At 40.7% G+C, this 22,727-nt stretch overlaps 1 protein-coding gene across 1 annotated transcript in view; it reads right to left on the bottom strand.

The window, feature by feature from the left end:
* PEX1 (peroxisomal biogenesis factor 1) overlaps nucleotides 1–22,727 on the bottom strand; it is a 1,694,243-nt gene that overhangs the window by 217,196 nt on the left and 1,454,320 nt on the right. Inside the window, exon 21 of the mRNA XM_044067676.1 lies at nucleotides 6,471–6,701. Coding sequence (XP_043923611.1) covers nucleotides 6,471–6,701 — 231 coding nt within the window. The remainder of the gene's footprint in view (nucleotides 1–6,470; nucleotides 6,702–22,727) is intronic.

Genomic DNA, 22,727 nt, shown 5'->3' with positions numbered 1-22,727 from the left:
ATTCCTGTAGATCATTTAATGGGGAAGACACTGAATATACAGGAAGCCTTAGGCATGTATTTGAAAAACACATTGCCTTACATTTGTTTAAACTACATGTTAAACCTGTTTCCAGTGCCCAACAACTTAGAGACTGGAAATAATTATTTAACTCATTTACATAACAGGGACTTTGAACTGAGAAACCAATCTTGCAATCGTCAGCATACTTATAAATCCAGAATTTATTACTCTTGAGTAATTTAGTAAATACCATGTTAAACAAAACTGGTCCCAAGACAGAGCCCGAGGTGCTCCAGCTTTAACTTGTGAATAATCAGAATAAGAACATTGTACTCTTACACATTGTTGTCTTCCATTTAACCAATTACCAATCTACCTTATGTATGTATTAACTTTATGATCCTCTGCCTATAAAAGCTAATCAAGTTTCTAGGAGCAGCTCACCCTTTTATGAAACTATGTTGATTAATGTCAAGGATTTCTGTTTCCTTCTGATTTCTCAACAAGACCAAATGGGCATCTCTCAAAACATTTTCCCAATAAGAAAGTTAAGCTTATGGGTCTAAAATTATCCATCTGATCTTTTGACCCACCTTTATGAACTGGAGTTACACAAGACAGTTTTCAGGCGTCTGGAACAGTTCCTGATTCTAACAGTTTAATATTTAATAAACTTAATGAAGTTTTTACAGAATTCAACAACTGACTTGGGATCAGATCAGGGCCCAAAGAGGTAGTGTCTTTTAACTTGGCAAGTGCTGTAGTGATATTCATTCCGGTTATCACTGGGAATGACCGACTTACTAAACAGCTATAGAAATCATTCTTATCTATACTATCTCGCCAAATGCTTGAGAAGAATAAATTAAATTTATTGGAAATTTACTAGACTCAGTAATTGTCTCACCATTAAGTAACAACATTGGTAATGAAAAAGAATTGCTATTAATTCATCTATTTATTTTATATATATATATATATATATATATATATATATATATATATATATATAAAGCTTTTTCATTTGAGATATTACTAATTAATTAATTCTCAATGTATTTTGCAGAATTTCTTTCTGTTCATATTTGAAGCTCTGCTTTTTCCTCCTGTACAATCTCAAAACTTCTTTGTTCAACAATACTGGGAAAGTGGAATTGTTTATCTTTTATTTTACTGTAGTAATAACTTCCTCCTGAGGCAGCATCTACAAAACACTATATCCATAGCAGCTATCTGATCTATCTGATATACAAACTACAGTCATCCAAACACATCTCAGATGATGCACAGCAAAACTTTTTAAATCTAACATTCTATATTCATATGTTTTTAAATGTGTAGTTCCAATTAATGAATTATCAATAACAAATGTGAGTGTTATGATCTGATGACCCTAATGGTGGGAATATCTTTATGGACAGAATTTATAGTTGGTACATTAGTCAGTATAATGTCCAAGACATTCCTTCCCTGCTATTGAATTTTACCAAATGAGTCATTCCATAGTATGAGGCAAGATCAACAAATTCTTTAGCAAAGTAAGAGCTAGTACATAGTGACTCCATTCCAGGGTAATTTAAATCATGTTTACAATTCAGACAGTTATCTAAATTACATACTATGCAAAGTATTTTCCATATTTGGTGTACCTGTATGAATCCGAACAGTCATTGTCTCATACCTAGGCATATTCTTAAATACAGATGATCTTACACAGCTATTCACCCATAAAACTACCCCCACATCTTGGACCTTGCCTTAAGCATTCATATTTAACAAAATCTTTTAAGTGAAAAGAGAAGAATCCAAGCTTCTGTATTTTTCTGCAGCTATTAAAACAGCTTCATTTGGTGAAATTATTTCCTAAGCTTCTAGCATTACTTAAAAGACATTTTACTGGTTCCTATGTAACTTTGCATTCTCTTTTTGTTCTAAAACTAAAAAAGGATGCAACTGGTCAACAATTTTACTAGCCACGGAGCCTGCCCCATACGTACTTAGGTGAAAATTGTCTTCAGCAAACCGCGATAATCATAACTCTTTTCCCAGTATTTTAATAATTGTACATTAAACATCAATGAAGTTTATCTTAACCAATTATTAAATGCATAAGCCTTAGGGCATAAGTTGTCTGTCCAAGAAAATGATCCAAAAGTCTCATTCAGGATATAATTGACATTAATCCTTTCTAGATATTCTGTTATACAGTGAGTTCATCATATGCTTCAGCGGTGTGTGTTTTAAATCATTAGTCCCCACATGTATTACATACAGACTATATGCCGTTCCACTAGTCTCGGTTTTTGTAAAAGCTTAAGACTGTCCACTAATCTCAACCACAAGAGAGCAGATACAGTAAGACAGGACTTATCCATTTTTTATAGTTCTTTAATAACAGATTTCAGTATTCAGCCTCCAAAAATTAGTACTTCATATGATTCAGTTACCCCTTGAGCTGCTATCTTTTTATTTTCTTTAACATCAACATAATCTAATGCATCTTCAACATAATCTAATGTATCTTGAGATTCTGTCCAACTTATCCTTTTAATGTCTCATGATAGTAATATTCTTACTACATGCATCTGATTCAGGTACCAACAAAAAAGGAGAATTGTCTAAGTTACACAATGTGGATCTACAATACAATTATTCCTAACCTCATTTAAAGCTTTTGTATCATTAACTCCCCTTCCATTCTTAGATGCAATGACTTCTGGGAATAAACACACAGGCCTATGTTCTTGTACAAATGAACTTGAATCAACGCTATCCAGGGAGACATGTAATTCATCTAAACTGAGGTTATCTACAGAATTATTTTCTCCGTATCCACAACCTGCTTTTCTGCCTCATCACACCTAGTATTTTTCCTCTTTTTTGTAATATAATATCGTGTACCCTTCTTCCTTTTCTTACTCATAGCTTCTTTCTTTGTTGGAGTATCTGACTTACCTAAACTTCCATTTACACTGTTATCCAGAAGGAATTTATGATTAACATTTTGTTTATTTCAATCCTAACACTCATACGTCAATTTCTAATCAGTTAAGAATTCAGAAATCATAGTAAAGTGTCTAAAATGACAAATACAAGAATCTTTATTATTGTCGCTGAAGGACTTGCTATCAGTGACCTTCACAAGTTCCAGTAGTTTAGTGCAATTTGAACAAGTATTAGCTTCACCTTGCTTATAATACACTTTACGACGCACACATTCTTTAATATAATTTGATTTTATAAGGTCTTCCAAAACATACAAATTTAGTGAATCCATATTTCGTTGAATGTTTATTTTATTTATATTTTATTTATTTTACATTTGTTAACCGGGCTGGTCTAGCTGGATACATATCCGTTTTCAGTAGAGGCCAGAGGAGAAAAGCAATAATACAAAATGAGTACATGTTTTAAATTAAAAAAAAAGTAAGTATAGTTACTACAAGAAAATATAGATTAGGACAGACAGGAGGTTATACACAAAAACATTGATTTTGTTATATTACTGGAAAATAGACGAATCTTCCTAAATTGTTATAAGGAAAGAGATTTTTTAGATCTGCAATTAGGGAAATGGGCTAGGGATATGACTAGAGAAGGTATGAGATATGTAGTTAGTCAGGTTCACGACATGGGGCATATTTGAACTGATTGGCCAGTAGTAAGTCTAAGGTGTTTTGTTGAGAGGAGTTGCTTGCAATGGAATTGGAGCGTGAGGCATCCCACACCCCACCTTTTGCTTTAATAGTTAGGATCTGGATGCTGTTTGATGATCGGAGACTGTTGAGGTTAGTATATGGAGTCAGAATTCTGCACAGTGAGGGAGTTCTATCAGGATGGTTGATTATTTTATAAGCTTCGGCGAGTTGGCTAAGTTTGAGGAGATTTGGCAGTTTAACAACGCACATACTTAAATTCCTTATAAAATTAAGTGTAATAAATTTAAAGCTAAAGACTTGCGTACCCACTTCCTCACACAATCACTTAGTCATATGACATGAAAACACAACTGCCTGCTCTTCCTGGGTGAGAGATTTTAAACAGTACAAGCTCCTGTCTGATTGAATGGGATCATCCACAGCTCCAATAACATCAACAAACCTCCATGAAGTTAAAAATAAAACAAATAACTGTTTCCCCGTTGTTCTTAAAATGAAAGGAGGTAAGACAGAAAATAATCGTAAAAAGAAACAGCAGCTGTCTACCCTCAGTTGTAAACATGGGTGCCAAATGTGTACTCCAGCCAACTTGCTGGGCGAGAGATTTTAAGCAGTACAAGCTCCTATCTGATTGGATGGGAGCATCCAGAGCCCCAATAACATCAACAATCCACTAGCAAGTTAAAAATAAAATGAAATAAAACAAACCCAGGAAACACTGCTAGCACCTACTACCAAATATACAATGACCTCTATGCAAGCAGAAGTAGAAAGTTAGGAAACTCTACCACAAAATAGAAAAAGCAGAAAGCCAGGAACTGCTAGAATTTACTATCAAGCTGGCATACTAGTTAAGGTGTTTACCTTACAAACACAAAGTGCAGGGTTTTATTGTCACGTAGGTTATTTGATTAGGCTTGAAATGGCCAACAAGGGCAGTTAGCATGAACACTGCTAGCATTTACTACAAGATAAGCAATTACCTCAGTGCAAACAGAATTACAAAAAAAAAAAAACTATATTCATACAGTAAAAAAGGCAGAAAGCGTGAAACACTGCTAGCACCTACTACCAGACACAAATTACATTAGTGCAAGCAGAAGCAAAAGTTAGAAAAAACTACTGCAAAGTAAAACAGATAAAAAGCTAGAAAACACTGTAGCACCTACTACAAATAGATATCTCGGTGCAAGCAGAAAGTTAGAAAACTCTACCACAAAGTAAAAAAGGCAGAAAGCCAAGAAACATTACTAGTGCCTATTACCACATAAACAGTTACCTCAGTGCAAGCAAAAGCAGAAAGCAGAAAAATGAAGAACTCTACCATACAAAAGCAGAAAAACAAATAATTCTGCTAGCGCCTACTACCAAGTAAGCAATTACCTCAGTGGAAGCAAACTCAGAAAAGTGATTAACTCTGCCACAAAGTAAAACAAACAAAAAAAAAAACCTTAAAATTTACTGTCAGCACTTACTTCTAGATGAACAGACTGGCTTAAGGACAGAACCCACAGGGTTAGAGTTGCTGGCGCTGTGTCAGACTCCAAGCCGGCGTCAGTGGTGTCCCACCCACAGGGTCCCCTTTGGCCCCTATTGTTTGGGCATCTACTTCTCAAGTACAGGCCAACATGGGAGTTGGCTGACAAAGTTTGCAGATGACTGCATATCCTTCAGAAGGGACTCCACGGAAACAGATAGCTGGTGCCAGAGCATAGGTGGTTAGAAAGACATTGCCCACCTGATCATGAAGGTTTATCAGACCAATGATCGAGTACAATGCCCCATTCTGTTCAAGAAATCTAGACCTGTGGATGGGAGATAATCATCTCTGGGTCACTGCTGGACAGAGGCCAGTATTTTTCATATAAGGGGTGGCGTAAGCACACATAATTTTAGGGCTTATAAATGCCTTAGGGCAGATAGCCTAGTATAAACCTATGAACCTATGAACCTATGAACAGTTACTTCAATAAAAAATGAAAAACAATAAGGGGAAAGACACTATCCCAAACTAAAACAAAAGGCAGGAAGTCAAAACACTGAATGTGTTCAGCATCAGGCTGCTTGATGCTGCAGTCACTTCCTCTCTGCTGTAATCAGTAAGCCAATAATGCCTCATTCCTCCTTGCCAATGAATTCAGTGTAGTAGGCCTGTTATTTCTTGCTTTTGCATTCATCCCACTTTTGCAAATGGGAGCTTTATTCCTGCCATTATGATGAACACATTGCTCTCCTGAAATGTGATAAAAAGCACTGAAAGTAGTGATATCCGGGTCTATATTATAAACCCAAATGTTCCAAATAGCGAATACATCTACATCGATACATAAAGGTTGATGTACAAAAACAGTGAAATACGTAATTGGCGAAGATGAAAACGCCAAACGTATTTCATCACCTAACAGCGCCATGCAGGTATGTTCAAACTAACTACATAAAATTAGATTAACACACTTTTGCAGGGGGGCAAGCCTGCTATCCACCACACCCCGCCTACTTAAATATACCAACTCCGAGACTGGACTACAGTGGGGAAAAGGATACATTTCCTCATCCCCATGATCGGGCTGCTGGCCAAGCAAATACTTTCGACGTTTTTATTTTCGACGATTATGTATTTTGCTGCTTTTGTACATCGACCTTTATGTGTCGATGTAGATGTATTCACTATTTAGAGCTTTCAGGTTTATAATATAGGCCCGTGATATCCTTAGTGCTTTCAAAACTGGCACTTGCACACTACACAGCAGCATGAAAACACAAGAAAACAAAACAAAAAATTGACATAACTTGGAAAACTTTACCAACCAGTTCTGAAGGAGTTCCATTTCCAAGCTCAGATTCATAGGAACTGCCAAAGTAAAGTCGCCATACATTGGGTCGAGGGTCTTCAGAAGGAACTTCAGATGGATCCAGATATACAAGAGAATGTTCCAGTCCTCCGTCACCCTCACCCGCAGAGTCCTCAGAACCACTACTGTGGTTCAGGAATATCATAGAGGAAAGACTGACATCACTGTCTGAACCAGAACCTCCATCCTAAAAAAACAAAAGAAAGAAATCTGAAACCAGACTATTAGGTCTCCAACCCATACCTCTCAACTTCTTAGAGCAATAAATCTAGACAAAGCCATAAATAAAAGTGGGACAAAGGACCAAAAATAGGGACAAGTTTTAAATATTGCTCTTACAAACTTAGAAAGTTGATAGAATAACAGGTTTTGCATTAGCATGAATTCCTAAAGGGTATGAAGTCTGAAATTCAAATGTCTGTCATTATTTTCTAACTTCAGTCTTAAATGATTTGCCACTAATTTGCCAGAAAACTACAATTTTATGAAAAAATTGGGCCAAAAATATGAGTCAAAAGTCTGGACATTCTGTGAAAATCTGTACAGTTGAGAGGTATGCTCCAACCTCCATTCCATCCATAACCAAAGTACTCCTGAAAATGTGGAAAACATTTGACAGAAAGGTCCACATTAACACACTAAAGTTTGTCTTTCTAAAATGTCTCTCTCAGTACATTTTAAATATCTGGATGCAACAACAAAATACTGCACATTAGCTTGTAAAATTTCTCTCTGTAACTGGTAGTAGGTGGAGCAGGTAAAGAACCATGTATTACAAGGAATTATCAACAGGTCTCTCTGACCACAACCAGATAAGTTAAAAAACAGATGTCTAGAAATTTACCTCGAGCATACCTCTCAACCTTAGAGCAAGAAATCTGGACAAAGCCTAGAATGATGGAGAGACAAATAGGGACAGATTTTAAATATAGCTCTTACAAACTTAGAAAGTTGATAGAATAATAGGATGTTCTTCATGTTTCACTGTTGCAGTCATCACATTTGGGTTATCTGCCTGCAGGTAGCCCTCAGCCAGCCTGAATACCAGAGTCTTGGATTCCTGCATCGGATGCTGTCTCTTCTTCCATGACGTCAGGGCATCAGGGGTATAAAACATGCAGCCCACGCCATTACATCAGTTTTTCTTGCCACGCAGTGCCCGAAGCAGAAGCAGCTCGCAAGTGCCGGTCGGCTGACTCCTGAAATTTTTGTTTTTGAGTTTCAGAACTGAAGTCTTCAAAAAAGCTAAGTACCCCGTTGGGGATCCTTTTTCTTGCTCTTAACCGATGTAAGTAAAAGTTAACAATTGTATTACCTGTGGAAAGCAAATACCTCATAAAGATTTTCATTCATACTGCATTCCTTGCTTAGGCTCAGACCACGACGCCCCTCGCTGTCGGTTTTGTGCCTTGTTCAAACCCCAAACTATTCGTTGTTGGGCTATACTTGCAGCAAATTATTTTGGTACTCGGTATAACTATCCAGAAATGGCTTCAGTAAGCCATCCGACTACCGATATTCGGAAAAACATAAGGATAAAGACAGAGACAGATCGCATAGGTCCAAAACTGCTGACAATGCTTCTGTTAAGCTAGTAGCAAGTCCGCTGGTACTCAGTGAGGCACTTTCACAGCTCCTGATACCTGCTACCTCAGATTCGTAGGCCTCTATTGAGACCCATTCGGAGTCTGGTATGCCGCGAGATGCTTCTTCGACTATGGAACCTGCGGATATCTCTACCTTGGATGGGTCCAGAGCCGCTGTGCAGGCACCAGCTTCTGAGGATGTATTCAGGCCTACAGACTTGCATTTTAAACCAATGCCATCTTCTTCATCCAGGCCTAAAACTCGACCCATGCCTAGAAAACTGATATCCAAAACGCATGCTCAGGCCCATATGCCTAAAAAACAAATGCTTAGAATGGTTGAAGACCTTATTACCTTAATTAGGGGAAGCCAGCCTTCCCCCTCTAAGAGACCTAGAACTGATTTTCCTTCTGATTCTTCTGATCAGGAATCTGATATTTCTGTTTCTTCTGATTACCAGGATTTGCCCTTATCTACCTATGAGGATTCTGATGCAGAGGATTACATTTCATTTGCTTCCCCTCCAGAAGATTTTTCTTTTGGTGAAACCTTGCACTCTCTTAGGGAGCATTTCCGCTGGGAAAGCCAGGATTACTCTGACTCCAAAAAGAGGCTTAGGAAATTCTTACTCCTCCCTCAACACAGGCCTTTAGCTATCCCTCCTGTTCTGGACATTGTAGATGCCTTCTTGGAATCTAGCCTTTCCTCAGACACTTTACCTCCAGCTCCTAGAAAACCTGACAGGTATTACAGAGTACCTGACTCTCACAAGTTCCTCTTCGAGAACCCTACTGCGGATCCAGAGACCATTTCCCAAGGGCCAAAGGGCATGGCATGCTGCCAAAAACCCTACCCCTTCTGATAGAGATTCTAGAACCTCGGACAGATGGGGTAAGAAGGTATATACTTCTGCTACTTTGGTCATTAGGACTTTAAATTGCCAGTTTCATGTGTTAAAGTACCAGCAGCATATTATGGGACTACTTAAACAGAAAATTATGTTGATTCCTGACTGTGCTGAACACAAAAAATGACAGGATTTAATACATTCTGCAGAACAAGTTGGTAAACATACTTTGCAATGTGGTTTTGACTCTCTAGAAACATCTTGCAGGGCTGCTGTCACTGGGTCTGTACTTAGAAGGCATGCTTGGCTTAAGGAGCAAAACTTGCCAGATCATGTTAAAGCTAAATTACTGGATGCTCCCTTAAACCAAGACCGCCTGTTTGGCAACAAAGCAGAAGTCCTCAAAAAGATGGAGGAAAAAGCTAAATCTATGCAAACTGTTAAAGATTTCCTGCAAGTACAGCCTCCCAGATTTAGTAGGCATAGGCCTTAAGAATTGGTCCTTTCCAGCCTCTTCCAGGCATTCTCAGTCCAAACCCAGGAACAGCAGACCACCTAGGTTACAGTCTCAGGCTACGCACAGGCCTAAGCAGTGGGGGGGCTTACCACTTCCAAAGCAGGGAATAGTAAGCCACCCCCCTACGGAAAAATGGTACAATGACTTAACCTTAACCCTTCCAAGCCCTGCTCAACTGCCTGCTCCCTTAGGAGGAAAGCTCGCCCTGCATGAAAAAAAACTGGGAACTCATTACCCAGGACAAATGGGTTCTGAATACAGTTTCCCAAGGATACAAATTCCACTTCCACACCCTACAAACCCCAAACGGTTGGCCAGACCTACCCCCAAATCAGTGGGCAGAGGCTCTACAGCAGGTTCTCTTTCTTCTAAGTGTTAGGGATATTCAACCTGTCCCAGCAGAAGAAAGGGGACAAGGTTTTTATTCAAGACTTTTCCTGGTACCCAGAAAAGACAGCTCCTGGCATCCTATCCTGGACCTTTCTATTCTAAACACCTTTTTGGTAATCCCAACATTCAAAATGCTAACACTTCAACAGCTACTTCCTATGCTAGGCAAAGATGCCTGATTGGCAACCTTAAACTTAAGGGACGCTTACCTGCACATTCCAATAAGGGAATCTTGCAGGAAATACATAAGCTTCAGGGCAGGCTCCATGCACTATCAGTTCTCTGCACTTCCCTTTGGCTTATCTACTGCACCCAGGGTATTCACAAAGTGTCTAGCTCCAGCCATTGCATTTTGCAGGCAGAGAAATATTCAAATATAATCATACTTGGTCGATTGTCTGATTCAGGCAGAAAGCCAGGACTTGCTATTAAAACATCTGGCATTCGTAAAAAAACTTCTAACCTCACTGGGGTACACCATAAATGAAAAAAAATTTCACCTAGTACCTTGCCAACAGATTGTATTCCTGAGAGAAAGCTTGAACACAACTTCCCAGATGGCTTTCCTCACTCCAGAGAAACAAGTTTATTTGACAACCTACTTCAAACTACTGGCCACAAAGACCCAGCTATCTGCAAAGAAAAATCTGCAAGCCCTGGGGTTCATGGCCTCTTGCATTCTACTAATTCCATATGCAAGACTGCATATGAGGAAACTACAATGGTATATAAAAAAGCCTATGGTGTCAACATTCTCAGGACCTGGAATCAATGATTCAAATCATTCCTTGTATAAAGACAGAGTTCCTTTGGTGGGCAGAAGCCTGCTACCACAACAAGGGGCTCCCATTCACTTTAACCCCTGCCGCCCAAACCCAAACAACAGACGCATCAGACTATGCATGGGGGGCTCACTTGGCAGGGCAGTCCATTCAAGGCAAATGGAACCTGAGACAAATGCCCCTGCATATCAACCAAAAAGAAATGTTAGCTGTACAGAACTCCCTGACAGCCTTCAAAGATTCTTCCAGGGCAATTACTGGTAAAGACAGACAACACCACAGTTATGAGGTACATAAACAAGCAGGGGGAACCCACTCGTACCCTATCTGCAGACTAGCAATGGCTCTGTGGAACACAGCCTTGAGCTATCAAGTGCACCTACAGGCTCAATTCCTGCCAGGCAAGCTAAATTCTCTGGCAGACTACATAAGCAGAAATCTCATGGACCCACACGAATGGAAACTGGAACCGAAAATATTCAACCTCTTGAGGAACAAATGGGGGACTCCAGAGATAGACCTGTTTGCCTCCCCTCGAAACTACCAATTGGACAAATTCTGCACAAGGACTTCCCACAGTCAAGCTTGGAAAGTGGATGCCCTGTCCTTTACATGGGAAAGCCTCTAAGTTTATGCCTTTCCCCCTCTGCCTCTCCTCTCGAAGGTTCTGCTAAAGACCAAACGGAACAAGCCAAGGACAATACTGATTGCACCAGACTGTCCACGCCAGCACTGGTACTCCATCTTGCACAGTATGACACTGCTGGAACCATGGCATCTGCCTCAGACCCCTTCCCTGCTGTTCCAGCAGGCGGGCCAGATTCTGCACCCTCAGCTTCAAACCCTGAACCTTGAAGCCTGGCTAATTCCTTGAGCTCTCTAATAGCATCCCTCAGTAAGCAGGTGCTAGACATCATTCTGGAGGCAAGGAGGCCTAGTACTAGAAAATCCTATGCTGAAAAATGGAAAAGATACTGTTCCTGGAGCCAGACTCAGGGGATGGGCACAACGGTACCCAGCTTACCTCATACACTTCAGTACTTAACAGAAATCCTCCACAAGGGCATATCCTTCTCATCCATTAAAATTCATGCCTCTGCCATTTCAGCACATTACAATACTGAACCACCCCCCTCTTTTCTCACCCCCTGCTAAAGCAATTTCTCATAGGGGCCAAAAATTTAAGACCCCCCAGGAGAGCCCCTACTCCAGCCTGGGACCTTAACTTTGTATTGGAAAAGCCCACTCTCCCTCCTTTAGAGCCAGCTGCAACTGCAGAGTTGAAATTCCTTTCTTGGAAAACAGCTTTCCTTCTAGCCATCACTTCAGCAAGCAGAGTGTCTGAATTACAGGCCCTCATGGGAGTGGAGCCCGTCATTATCGTCCATGCAGACAGGGTTTCCCTCAGGACCAATCCTTCCTTTATGCCCAAGGTGGTGTCTAGTGTGGCCCTTAATCAGTCCATTCATTTGCCTACTTTTTTCCTGAATCCACAAAACAAAGGAGAAAGAATACTGCACTCTTTGGACGTGCACAGACAGCTTAGATTCTATTTGGACAGAACTAAGCCTCTCAGAAAATCTGAACAACTGCTAGTTGGCTTTGCTGCAGGGGCAGAGGGGAAGGCCATTTCAAAGCAAACCATTACTAAATGGATAGCCCATTGCATTCATTTCTGCTATAAGCACCATGGAAAACCTACCCCACAGGGGATAAATTCACATTCCACCAGGGCTGCATCTTCCTCTATAGCCTTCTTCTCAGAGGTGTCCCTACCAGGGACATCCTAGAAGCTGCTACCTGGAGCTCTGTACATACCTTCACCAAGCATTACCACATGCCTATTTTTTCTAAATCCAAAGCTGGTTTTGCAGGGCTTAATAGCTGGCCATAATGCTCTCTAACTTCCTCCTCCCTTCCTTAGCTTTGGGAATCAACCCAAATGTGATGACTACAGCAGTGAAACACAAAGAAAATAGTACAGTTGTGTACACTTACAATAAATGTAGATGTTCGAGTGTATTCACTGTTGCAGTCCTGATTACCCTCCCTCCAGCCCCATGACTTCTCTTGGCTCCATCTTTCCTTCTTGTTTGGTGTATTTAAGCTTTCTGGTGTATTTACTTTTTGATGGAGGGGTACCATAACATATATTTGCTTCCCACTGTGGGGGCACCTGACATCTGAGGCAAGAAAAACTGATGTAATGGCGTCGGCTGCATATTTTATACCCCTGACGACCTGATGTCATGGAAGAGACAGCATCCGACACAGGAATCCAAGACTCTGGTATTCAGGTTGGTTGAGGGCTACCTGCAGGCAGATAACCCAAATGTGATGACTGTAACAGTGAATACACTCGAACATATACATTTATGGTAAGTGTACTCAACTGTACTTTTTGAATTAGCATGAATTTTCCAAAGGATGTGGAGTCAAACTCAAATGTTTGTCATTATTTCATGACTCCAATCCTCAGCTATTTGCCAGAAAGGGACAGATATTAGGGGGAACACACTGAAAATATAAGGCAGAAATCGGGACATTCTGGGAAAACCTGTACAGTTGAGAGGTATGACCTCGAGTGAAGTAGTTAACAATTAACTCATTCCTTCCAATGATGCTCTTTTAAGTCTGTACTTTAACTCTCAAATGGGCGTGGCCTTATCCTTTTTAAAAATAAAGTTACCTTACTACTCAAACAAATGTTCCTATCTCTAGAACCATAACGGTTACTCGAAAACTGTCAATTGCACACTATGCAACATAAAAAAAAACTTTCTGTGGTTGTATTCACTCAACTCTATGTCTTAAACTGAATTTTATAAGCCACAATAATCACAGTACACATGACTTTTGTAATGTTGTATGAACAGCTTCCAATATTTTCACAACCATTCAAGCAACATACACAATGCCAGCCGCATTTTCTTTATACAGCTTTGAGCTTTTCATGAGGCTAAGTAATTCCATTTGTCACTTGGTTGTTGAAATATTTTGAGAAAATCAAAATTATTACAATACAAATAAATAGTATAGAAATAATATTCAATAGCCCTTTTTCTGCATCAGACAGAGGTTGAATATAAATACAATTGTGTTTGCCATTGTGTAAGCTTTAAGATGAAATCTTCTAATACCTTGCATGTATTATGGTTTTTGAATTAATAATGCAAATATGAATATGCAATACTTGACACACACAGCTTTTAACTGCAGAAATGTTTGGAGACTTCACTAAGCTATGAGTTCATTCTATTTGCAAAGAATGCTAATTTTGCTTCCTAATGTGCACTATTTTTACTCAAGGTCAACTAAGTGTAACCTGTATACAGTAAACTCTCAGTCAACTGAAACTCAAGCAACCTGCAAAAAAAAAAAAGTACAAATTTCATGTATTGCACTTTCTGTTTTCCCCTCACAGAAACATACCTTACGTTTTTAGAGTTTTAAAAAGGAAGACAGGAATAAATTTCCTCTCTCACCAACCTGAGAACAAGTCAAACCAAACTAGTATAAGGTACAGTATTAGTCAGGCCTATTTTTAACAGTTACTCTCAAGCAACCCGAAACTACAGTTTTAGATTCATAGATTAGTACTAGGCTAACTGCCCTTACGAGCCATTTTAAGCCTAGCCAGTTATCCCTTGTGAGACTCAAACCCTGCACCTTGCGTTTATAAGGCAAACACCTTAACAATTAGGCCACCCTCCCAACCTGGCATTTACCAATCCCCATGGGTGCCAGTTAACTGAGAGTTTACTGTATATGGTTCCGATGTGGGATTATGTTTTAGGAGAAACTTTCTACATCCAATTTGACCAGTAATGCAAACATGCACTCTGTACTTCCAACACCATATAACACTCTCTCAAACAATATTCCCACTTTTGAATCTTATATGAAGGTAGCACTTGCAACAAATACAATCCAAAGTAAACATAGTGCACCTTAGATAGCAAAACTGATGTTCTTTGCAAACAATGATTAACTGATACTGACGAAATATAATAAGCTACTAGGAGACAGCAGAAGCTGATCTGAAATTAGGTATAAAGTACATTTGTGTAAGTACTTATCCATAACAGTAAATGTTTGATTAGGTTACTATTGCAGTAGCCTTAACTACACTGGATATATCATGCCAAGCATATCAGATTTTAGGTTCCTTCCACTCTCACTGTACGTCCCATCCCCACTTAAAGTGAGAAAACATGCTGGTATAAGAGGGTCATATAGGCCTAAAGCTCTAAAGTTGTCATGTGGTGTCAAGTCAGAAAAGCAAAAGAAAAAAAAGATAACCTACAGTAACCAGGGAAGGTGCAGGAAAAACGGGGAATACAGGGAGGTGCTTTGTAATGCAGCAGCGATCTATTCAGTTACTGTCAAGGGAAGTAAATTTACACAACTGTACCAAGGTCTTCATTAGACCACTGCTGCAGTAACCACAACTATATATGACAATTGCAAAAAAAAAAAAAAACACATGGAGAACAGTTCTAGGCCAACCTGCTCTAGCTTTAGAAAATAAGTCAAGTTTGTAGTGTTTAGTGATTGTGCAATGAGGACCAAGATGTTGCTTCTAAAATAGATCTAGAATCTACCTGTTTGCAAAAGGTCTCAGAAGTGGCCACAGCTCTGGTAGAATGAACCTTGACATTCTAAGGGTATATGACATGGTTTGAATAGCAAAAAACTGAATAGCTGGTGACAGCCATCTAGAAATTGTTTCCTTAGATACTGGCTGACCTTTTTATTATCACAGGAAACAAAAAGCTGGTTAGATTTTTTATTTTTAATTTGGACCAAACATCTTAGCTGTCTGCAGACATTGAAAGTATGGAGAATTCCTACTCTGTTTTTTGGTTCTGGGTAGAACATATGGAGATGAATAGTCTTGTTTAGTGTAAATTCAGAAACAACCTCAGACATAAAAGAAGAGTTATCTCTAAGGCTCACTATGTCCTTATCTAAGATCAGAAAGGGTTGAGTAGACATACAGCCTGTAATTCAAATACTTGTCTAACAGAACTCAAAGCAATGAGCAAATCACTCATCCAAGTTATACACTGCAGAAAATAATTTTCTGCAGGTTCTAAAAGGAGTCAGAATTAACTTCTCTAGTACAAAATTTAGATAATAGGAATGTGCCACTTGCTTTCTAATAGGTCTACTATGTTAAAAACCCTTTCAAAACTGTTCAACTTGGAATAAAGAAGAAAGAGGTGATCTAGTGGTAGACAAGCAGAAATGGCTGAGAGGAGTACCTTAACAGGAGAGCACCCTAGCCCTGAGTTGAGTAATTCACAAAGGTACTGAAGAACCAGAAGAGTGCCCATTAAGGATAGGTCTTGTTCTGTATTGGGGTACGAGCTAGGAAAAGCTTTCCATTAGGCTAAGTATTACTTTCTAGTAGCAAGTTTCCATGCTGCCTTCAACAACACTTACTGCACATCCACAGGAAAAAAGATGTCATAGTAAGATGGACATTTTGAATGCTGAGATGGAGCAGGGATTCCCCATCTGTGTAAGCAAGTCCACTACGTGAGGACTTTTTCCTAATTTTCCCTGGCCAGCTACATGGGAAGGGGCAAACACTTGTCTGGGTAAAAAGAAAGTCACCAGAAGCCTCTCTGGTAAGTCTATATTGATCTTTAGTATGATTGTGGATATCAGAGGAAAGGATTTAATTGCATAAAGAACATTCCTGCCCAGGGGAATGAGAACATATCTGTTTTTCAGACCTTTTTGTAAGGTATCCAGGAAAAGAACAGTTTTAGTTGTCTATTGAAATGGGAAGCATGTAGATTTATTTGGGGAGTTTAATGCAGGTTGCCAATCTGGTAGAGGATCTCTGGGTATAGCATCCACACTTGAAAGTGTATCCTGGATTTGCTCTGTGCGGTGTTCTGTTCTAATGGAGTGTAATCTCACCTGCAGAGCTAAACTTTGATGAATTGTCAAATCCCAGGCAATCATGGATAATCTGCAAAGGGGATAGGACCTTGTTCCTGCATTTGTTTATATTCCACATCATTGTGGTGGTTTCTGTTATCACCAGGTGACTACAGTTGATTTAGAGCTTTGAGACCTGCTATAATTTCCTTGAGATTTATGCTTGTGTCTGAAATGAGGTTCCCAAATGCTCTAAACTTGGTCTCCTTCAACCAGTGTCCATATGTAAAGTCTGAGCCATCTTTGGTGACTGACTGAGAAGTGCTCGGAAAGAAGACCAGGCTTTACCAGGACTTGACTGGCCCACCAAACAAGTTCCTTATTTACTAAAATTGAGAACAAGAATTGTAAAGGTTAAAGGATGCAGATGTTGGGCACAAATGGATTAAAGGAATCATTGAATTTTCCTTGTGTTGAGTAAGAGCCTTGAGAATGGACGAGGCCATAAAAACCTAGACTCCTCTGATATTCCTTTGCTGTGGACATGTTTTAATGGGAAAGATCTAGAAAGTGGGGATGCTAAAAAGCATTTTTCTAGGAATTGGAAGGTTGTCATCTGAGGCATGTCCAGAAGAAAACCTTAGGAGACTATCCTGTAGGCAGGGACCAAGGAAGACTTTTTTTAGATTTAGCCCAGGTTACTGAACAGAAGCAAAGTAAACTGAATATATATCAAGAGCGTCTTTGGTGGAGGATGCTAAGATGAAGCAATCATTCAGATAAGGGTATATGTGAATTCCTTGGAGTCTACAACAGGCCATGACTGCAGCAAAACACTCAGTGAAGACTGAGTGCTTTGCTGCAGTCATGGCCTGTTGTAGAAAAGCACTCAGTGAAGACTCTTGGGGTGGCAGAATGACCAAAGAGCAAATATGTAAACTGAAAGAGCAATCCTAAGGGAAAAAGTATTAGGAATCATCTGTGTTTCTAGTGAAATGGAATGTGTAAATATGCATCTTTGACATCTATGGTGACCACAAAAGCTTTGGTTCATAGGCAGGTAGTAGGCTATCGGCCCAAGGTCCTAATTAAGCTTAGCCAACAAGGTTACCTGGCTTACGCCACCCAAGAAAGTTAATTTCCTGTGCCCCTGTCGAGCACAGCCACAGAAGTGATCCCCGGTGTGTATTTCCTATTTCCCATCCACTCATCAAGATTTTTCTTGAAGAGTGCTAATGATGAACTTTGCTTGGCATAGATGGGTAGCTTTTTCCAGAATATAGGAAGTCTCTGGGACAGGAATCTATCTCTCCAGCATGTCCTGTTTATTGTGGTGACATGGTTTAGGTCACTATAGAGTGTAGCTTGGAGGGATTGGGATTTCTAAAGGTGTAGCATGTCCAACAGCTCTGGGTTTAACATAGCTTTATATGTTAGACAGTGATCTCCTCAGAGTAGGCGATATGCTACAGAGTAAAGCTGGAGTTTTTTGAGACGGTCAGTGTAGGGCATCTGTTTGAGGCCAGTAATCCTCTTTGTGAGGTATTTCTGTGACCTTTCCAGCTGCTGCAGATGTCTTGTGAGGTACATTCCAAAAGGGGCGTTGTACTCTATAATGGGTCTAATGAGTGCTGAGTAGAGGGGAACAATTACCTCTTTTTTCCTGGATGAGAACCCTTTTGTGATGAGGTGTGCCACATAGAAGGATTTCCTGACTACTGTGGCGATGTGATTACAAAAGGAGAGACTACTGTCCACCTGGGTCCCAAGGTCTCTTATCACACATTCAGCATTAAGTAGACTGCCATTTATGTGGTAGTTCATGGGTACAGAGCTTTTACAAAAGGGGATGACAATGCACTTTTTGGCATTCAGCTTGAGGCCATGCCTCTGACACCAGGCATCTGTCTCAATGAGGCCCTTCTGTAGGATGTCCACATCATCTGGGGACTCAACTATGGCTCCTAGTTTGCAGTCATCTGCGAACTTCATTAGCCAGAGGCCTTCTGTGTTAGCCTGTACTTCAGAGTAGTAGATACCAAGCAAGAGAGGTCCCAGGACTGAACCTTGTGGTACTCCACTTGTCACTGGTTTGAAGTCAGATTTGGAGTCTGCAACTTTTACACTGTGGGTTCTGTCAGTGAGCCAGTTGGCAACCCATCTTGTGACGCAGGGATTTATACCTAGTTTAGTGAGTTTAGCTATAATTACAGAATGGGGGATGGTGTCGAAAGACTTGGCGAGGTCAAGATAGGCTGTGTGAACCACCTTACCCTCGTCTACGGCTTTGGTGACTGCCTCAAAGAAGTCGATCAGGTTCAGAAGGCATGATCTGCCTTTCACAAACCCGAACTGGGTGGGGTCCAGAGTTTGGAGGTTACCAATGTCTTTGTTTATGAGTTCCATGATGATATGTTCCATGGCCTTGCAGACCAGGCTCATCAGGCTAATAGGGCGATAGTTTCCAGGATCAGTGGTGGCTCCCCCTTTGTGAAGTGGGATAACTGTTGCTGTGCGCCATTCAGTGGGCACAAAGCCTGATGTGAGATTATGATTGAACATGGTGCTTAGGTGGTTCATTATGAAGTTCATGCAAAACGCAGCCTAGGATGTTGTCCGGTCCCATGGATGCTGTGTTTTTGGTTTTAGAGTTTGCAGCTTTTACCTGCATAGATGTGATTACAAGGACCCTGCATTCTTCCTGTATAGATATGGGCCCTTTAGGGGTTGAGAGGTGGGTAGGTTAGCACTGAACCTATCTGCCAGGATTTTGTCAATATCAGTTGGTTCTGTAATTTTCATGCCGCTGTGCTGTAACTCAGAGCAGATCTGGGTGTTGCCATTGAGATTCTTGACATAGCTATAGAATGCTTTGTGGTTGCCCTTACAATCAGTGGTGATTTTGTTTTCATAGCTAGCTTTGGAGGATCTTATAAGGGATCTCAGCTTCTTACTAAGGCTGACCAGGCAGCTCCTCCACTCATGGGATTTTACTCTCTTTTGCAACAATTTCTTCCTTCTGTTGTAGAGTTTGTTTATGGCAGGGGACCACCAGACTGGCTTCCTTTTTTTGGAGGCTATCATCTTGGTTCTGTTTGGGATAGCATGATCCAGGAACTCATGTAAGTGCTTATAGAGTGCATTTGTGTAGGATTCAACAGTTGTAACTGTATTGTCCATCTGCATGGGTGTCATGAAGTGCGCCACTTCTGTCTTAAGAAGCATGAAGTTGACTTTGGAGAAATTGTTTACTGTGGTTTCCTTAATGGTGGGTGGGGAGCAGGATGCAGATATCTAGGGTGATTGGCTTATGGTCGGATCTGACCAATGAGGAGTAGATTTCAGGTGTGGAACACTGGTCACTCATGTTGGTAATGACTAGGTCTAGGATATTGTCACCCCTGATAAGTTGATCCAGTACATTGGAATTTATGAATTCCAGAAAGCATTGAGCGAAGGAGTTTGTATAAGTAGTTTTCCCAGTTAATGGTGGGGTAGTTGAAATCACCCATTATTAGGGTGTTTGGTTGAACCCTAATATTTTCCAGTATATCAAGAAAAGAGGAGTAGGAATCCTGGGGCATGGTGAGGGATCTGTAGCAAGCTACAATTTGGAGTGCAGTTTTGCCCAGAGTTAGTTGCACTTGGATAACCTCGGATGCATTATGCTGTGCAACTAGCCTGGACGTGTGGATATCCTTAATGAATATGGACACACCTCTGCCTTTGGTGCTCTGGTCTGGTTCTTTAGATGGCCAAAAAGTGTGGTATGTGTTATAGCCTGGTAATGCAGAAGTGCTCTCTAGAGCCTAGAACTAGGTCTCAGTCACTACACAGATATCGATGTTCTCTATTCTAAGGAGTGCCTCGAGTGAGTGCATTTTGAGATTTAGACTTCTAGCATTGAGTAGCATTATCCTCAGTTTTTGCTTGCCTGTTCCTGCCATGGTGGTGAATTTGTCATTTGAACCTTGTATAAACAAGGCACTATGGGGCGGCAAGATCCTTAGCCAGTATCTGGAATCCCAGGGGCGATAGGTGCAGGCCATCTCTGGCAAAGTATCGTGATCTGTTGACCATGTCGTCCCACGCAGAGAGATACTGGATCCCCTTAGAATGACACCGGAAGCTTAGCCAATTGCTGAAGTCAATCATTTTATCCTTGTACTGTGGTATCATTCTGGGTGATGGCAGGATGCTACTCAGGGCTAGGGTCATACCTGCCTGGGCTACAACATCGGAGAGCTCTTTCATGTCTCTTTTCATGTAGTCCAGGGAAGTACATCTCAGGTCATTCACACCAACATGGACAATGACAGAGTCATATTTATACTTGTTGTGGAGTGACCTGATTGCATGGGTTATGTGGCGGATCCTGGCACCCAACAGGCAGCTGACAGTAACCTTCTCCTTGTTTAGCCTGGTGAGTGGGACATCAGTGTGCCTGACTATAGAGTCACCTAAGACTAGTGTGTTCGGTACGTTGGTTTGCCTTATGGGCTGTGGTTTATTGGCACACTGAGTCTGTGGGCTATGTGTCATTTGGGTTGTGTTGGGGGGGGTCGAGATTGCTTGCGTTTCTGCTTTGCAGGTCTCTGTTGCTTGAGCAGATTATTACTGATAGCCTCTGTGAATGTTTTTGTGTTTCTATGTGTGGATTTTGGTGGTGTAGGTTTAGTGGGACTATGTGATGAGTGTAGTGTGGCGCAAGTGTTTACCTTCTCCTCGAGTGTCAAGTGCAGTCTTGATTGGAGAGAGCTTTACCTCCAGTTTGGCTAGATAAGTGCATCTCTCACAGGTTGAGGTGTTGGGTGGTAAAAGGAGAGGGCTGTCTGTGTACATGAGGCAATTGCTACATTGCCTCAAGATGCCCAGATTCATCAGATAGACAGGAGGGAACACTGGGAGCTGACCCTAGGACATGCCTGAATAAAAAACTACTTTCCTCTAGACAAGTGATGAAAGTGAGTATAAGAGCTATTTTTCTCTAAACAAGTGAGGAAAATAAGTACAAAAACTGTTTTCCTTTAGGTAAAGAGAAATGTTGAGTGCTGTAGTAATTTGTAGCTTATTTAGTGCTAACAACAAGTTCTTAACAAGTGCTGAGCACGAATAAGCAAATTCAAGTGCTAAAACTAAGAATCTACCTGGATCTTGCGGTAGATAAGCTACCTAGTGCTTACCACAACCACTGATAAGCGAGAATGCTTCCCTCCAACACAGAAAGGCTTGGGGGCTCAGAAGCTTACAAACAGTCCTGGATACAGCAAATCTGTATCTGGACTAGACTAATTACAGGAAAGGTGGGAAACGAACGCAAACGCAGGTTTTTAAACCAGAAGTTTGAAAGAGATGGAAAAGTGCCCAAAAGGCCAATAAACTACAATTTCTGGGCCGGAAACTACTCTTGTGGTAGACAGGCTACCTAGTGCTTACCACTCCCACTGATAAGCTAGAAGGTTTCCCTCCAACACAGAAAGGCTTGGGGGTTCAGAAGCTTACAAACAGTCCTGGATACAGCAAATTTGTATCTGGACTAGACTAGTTACAGGAAAGATGGGAAAGAAGCGCAAATGCAGGCTTTTAAACCAGTAAGTTGAAAGAAATGGAAAAACTGCCAAACTGCCAATAAACTACAATTTCTGTGCCAGAAACCACTCTTGTGGTAGATAGGCTACCTAGTGCTTACCACTCCCACTGATAAGCTAGAAGGCTTCCCTCCAACACAGAATGGCTTGGGGGGCTCAGAATCTTGCAAATACAGTCCTGGATACAGCAAATCTGTATCTGGACTAGACTAGTTACAGGAAAGGTGGGAAACAAGCACAAACTCAGGCTTTTAAACCAGAAATTTGTAAGAGGTGGAAAAATTTCCCAAACGGCCGATAAACTACAATTTCTGGGCCAGAAACCCCTCTTGTGGTAGATAGGCTACCTAGTGCTTACCATTCCCACTGATAAGCTAGAAGGCTTCCCTCCAACACAGACAGGTTTTGGGGGCTCAGAAGCTTACAAACAGTCCTGGTTGCAGCAAATCTGTAAACTAGTTACATGAAAGGCAAGAAACTAGCTTAGGATTTTTTTTTTTTTGTTTGAAAGTGGAAAGGGAGAAAGGAGAAACAGAAGATCATTCAAAATGAACGACCTAAGTGACTTGCCCTTCACAAATGTTCTCTCTGCATTAGGTAGAATGAG

This window comes from Protopterus annectens, chromosome 3.part1, assembly GCF_019279795.1.
Source record: "Protopterus annectens isolate FY-2018-M chromosome 3.part1, PAN1.0, whole genome shotgun sequence".
Taxonomy (NCBI): domain Eukaryota; kingdom Metazoa; phylum Chordata; order Ceratodontiformes; family Protopteridae; genus Protopterus; species Protopterus annectens.
This window is presented reverse-complemented; position numbering and strand designations above follow the sequence as displayed.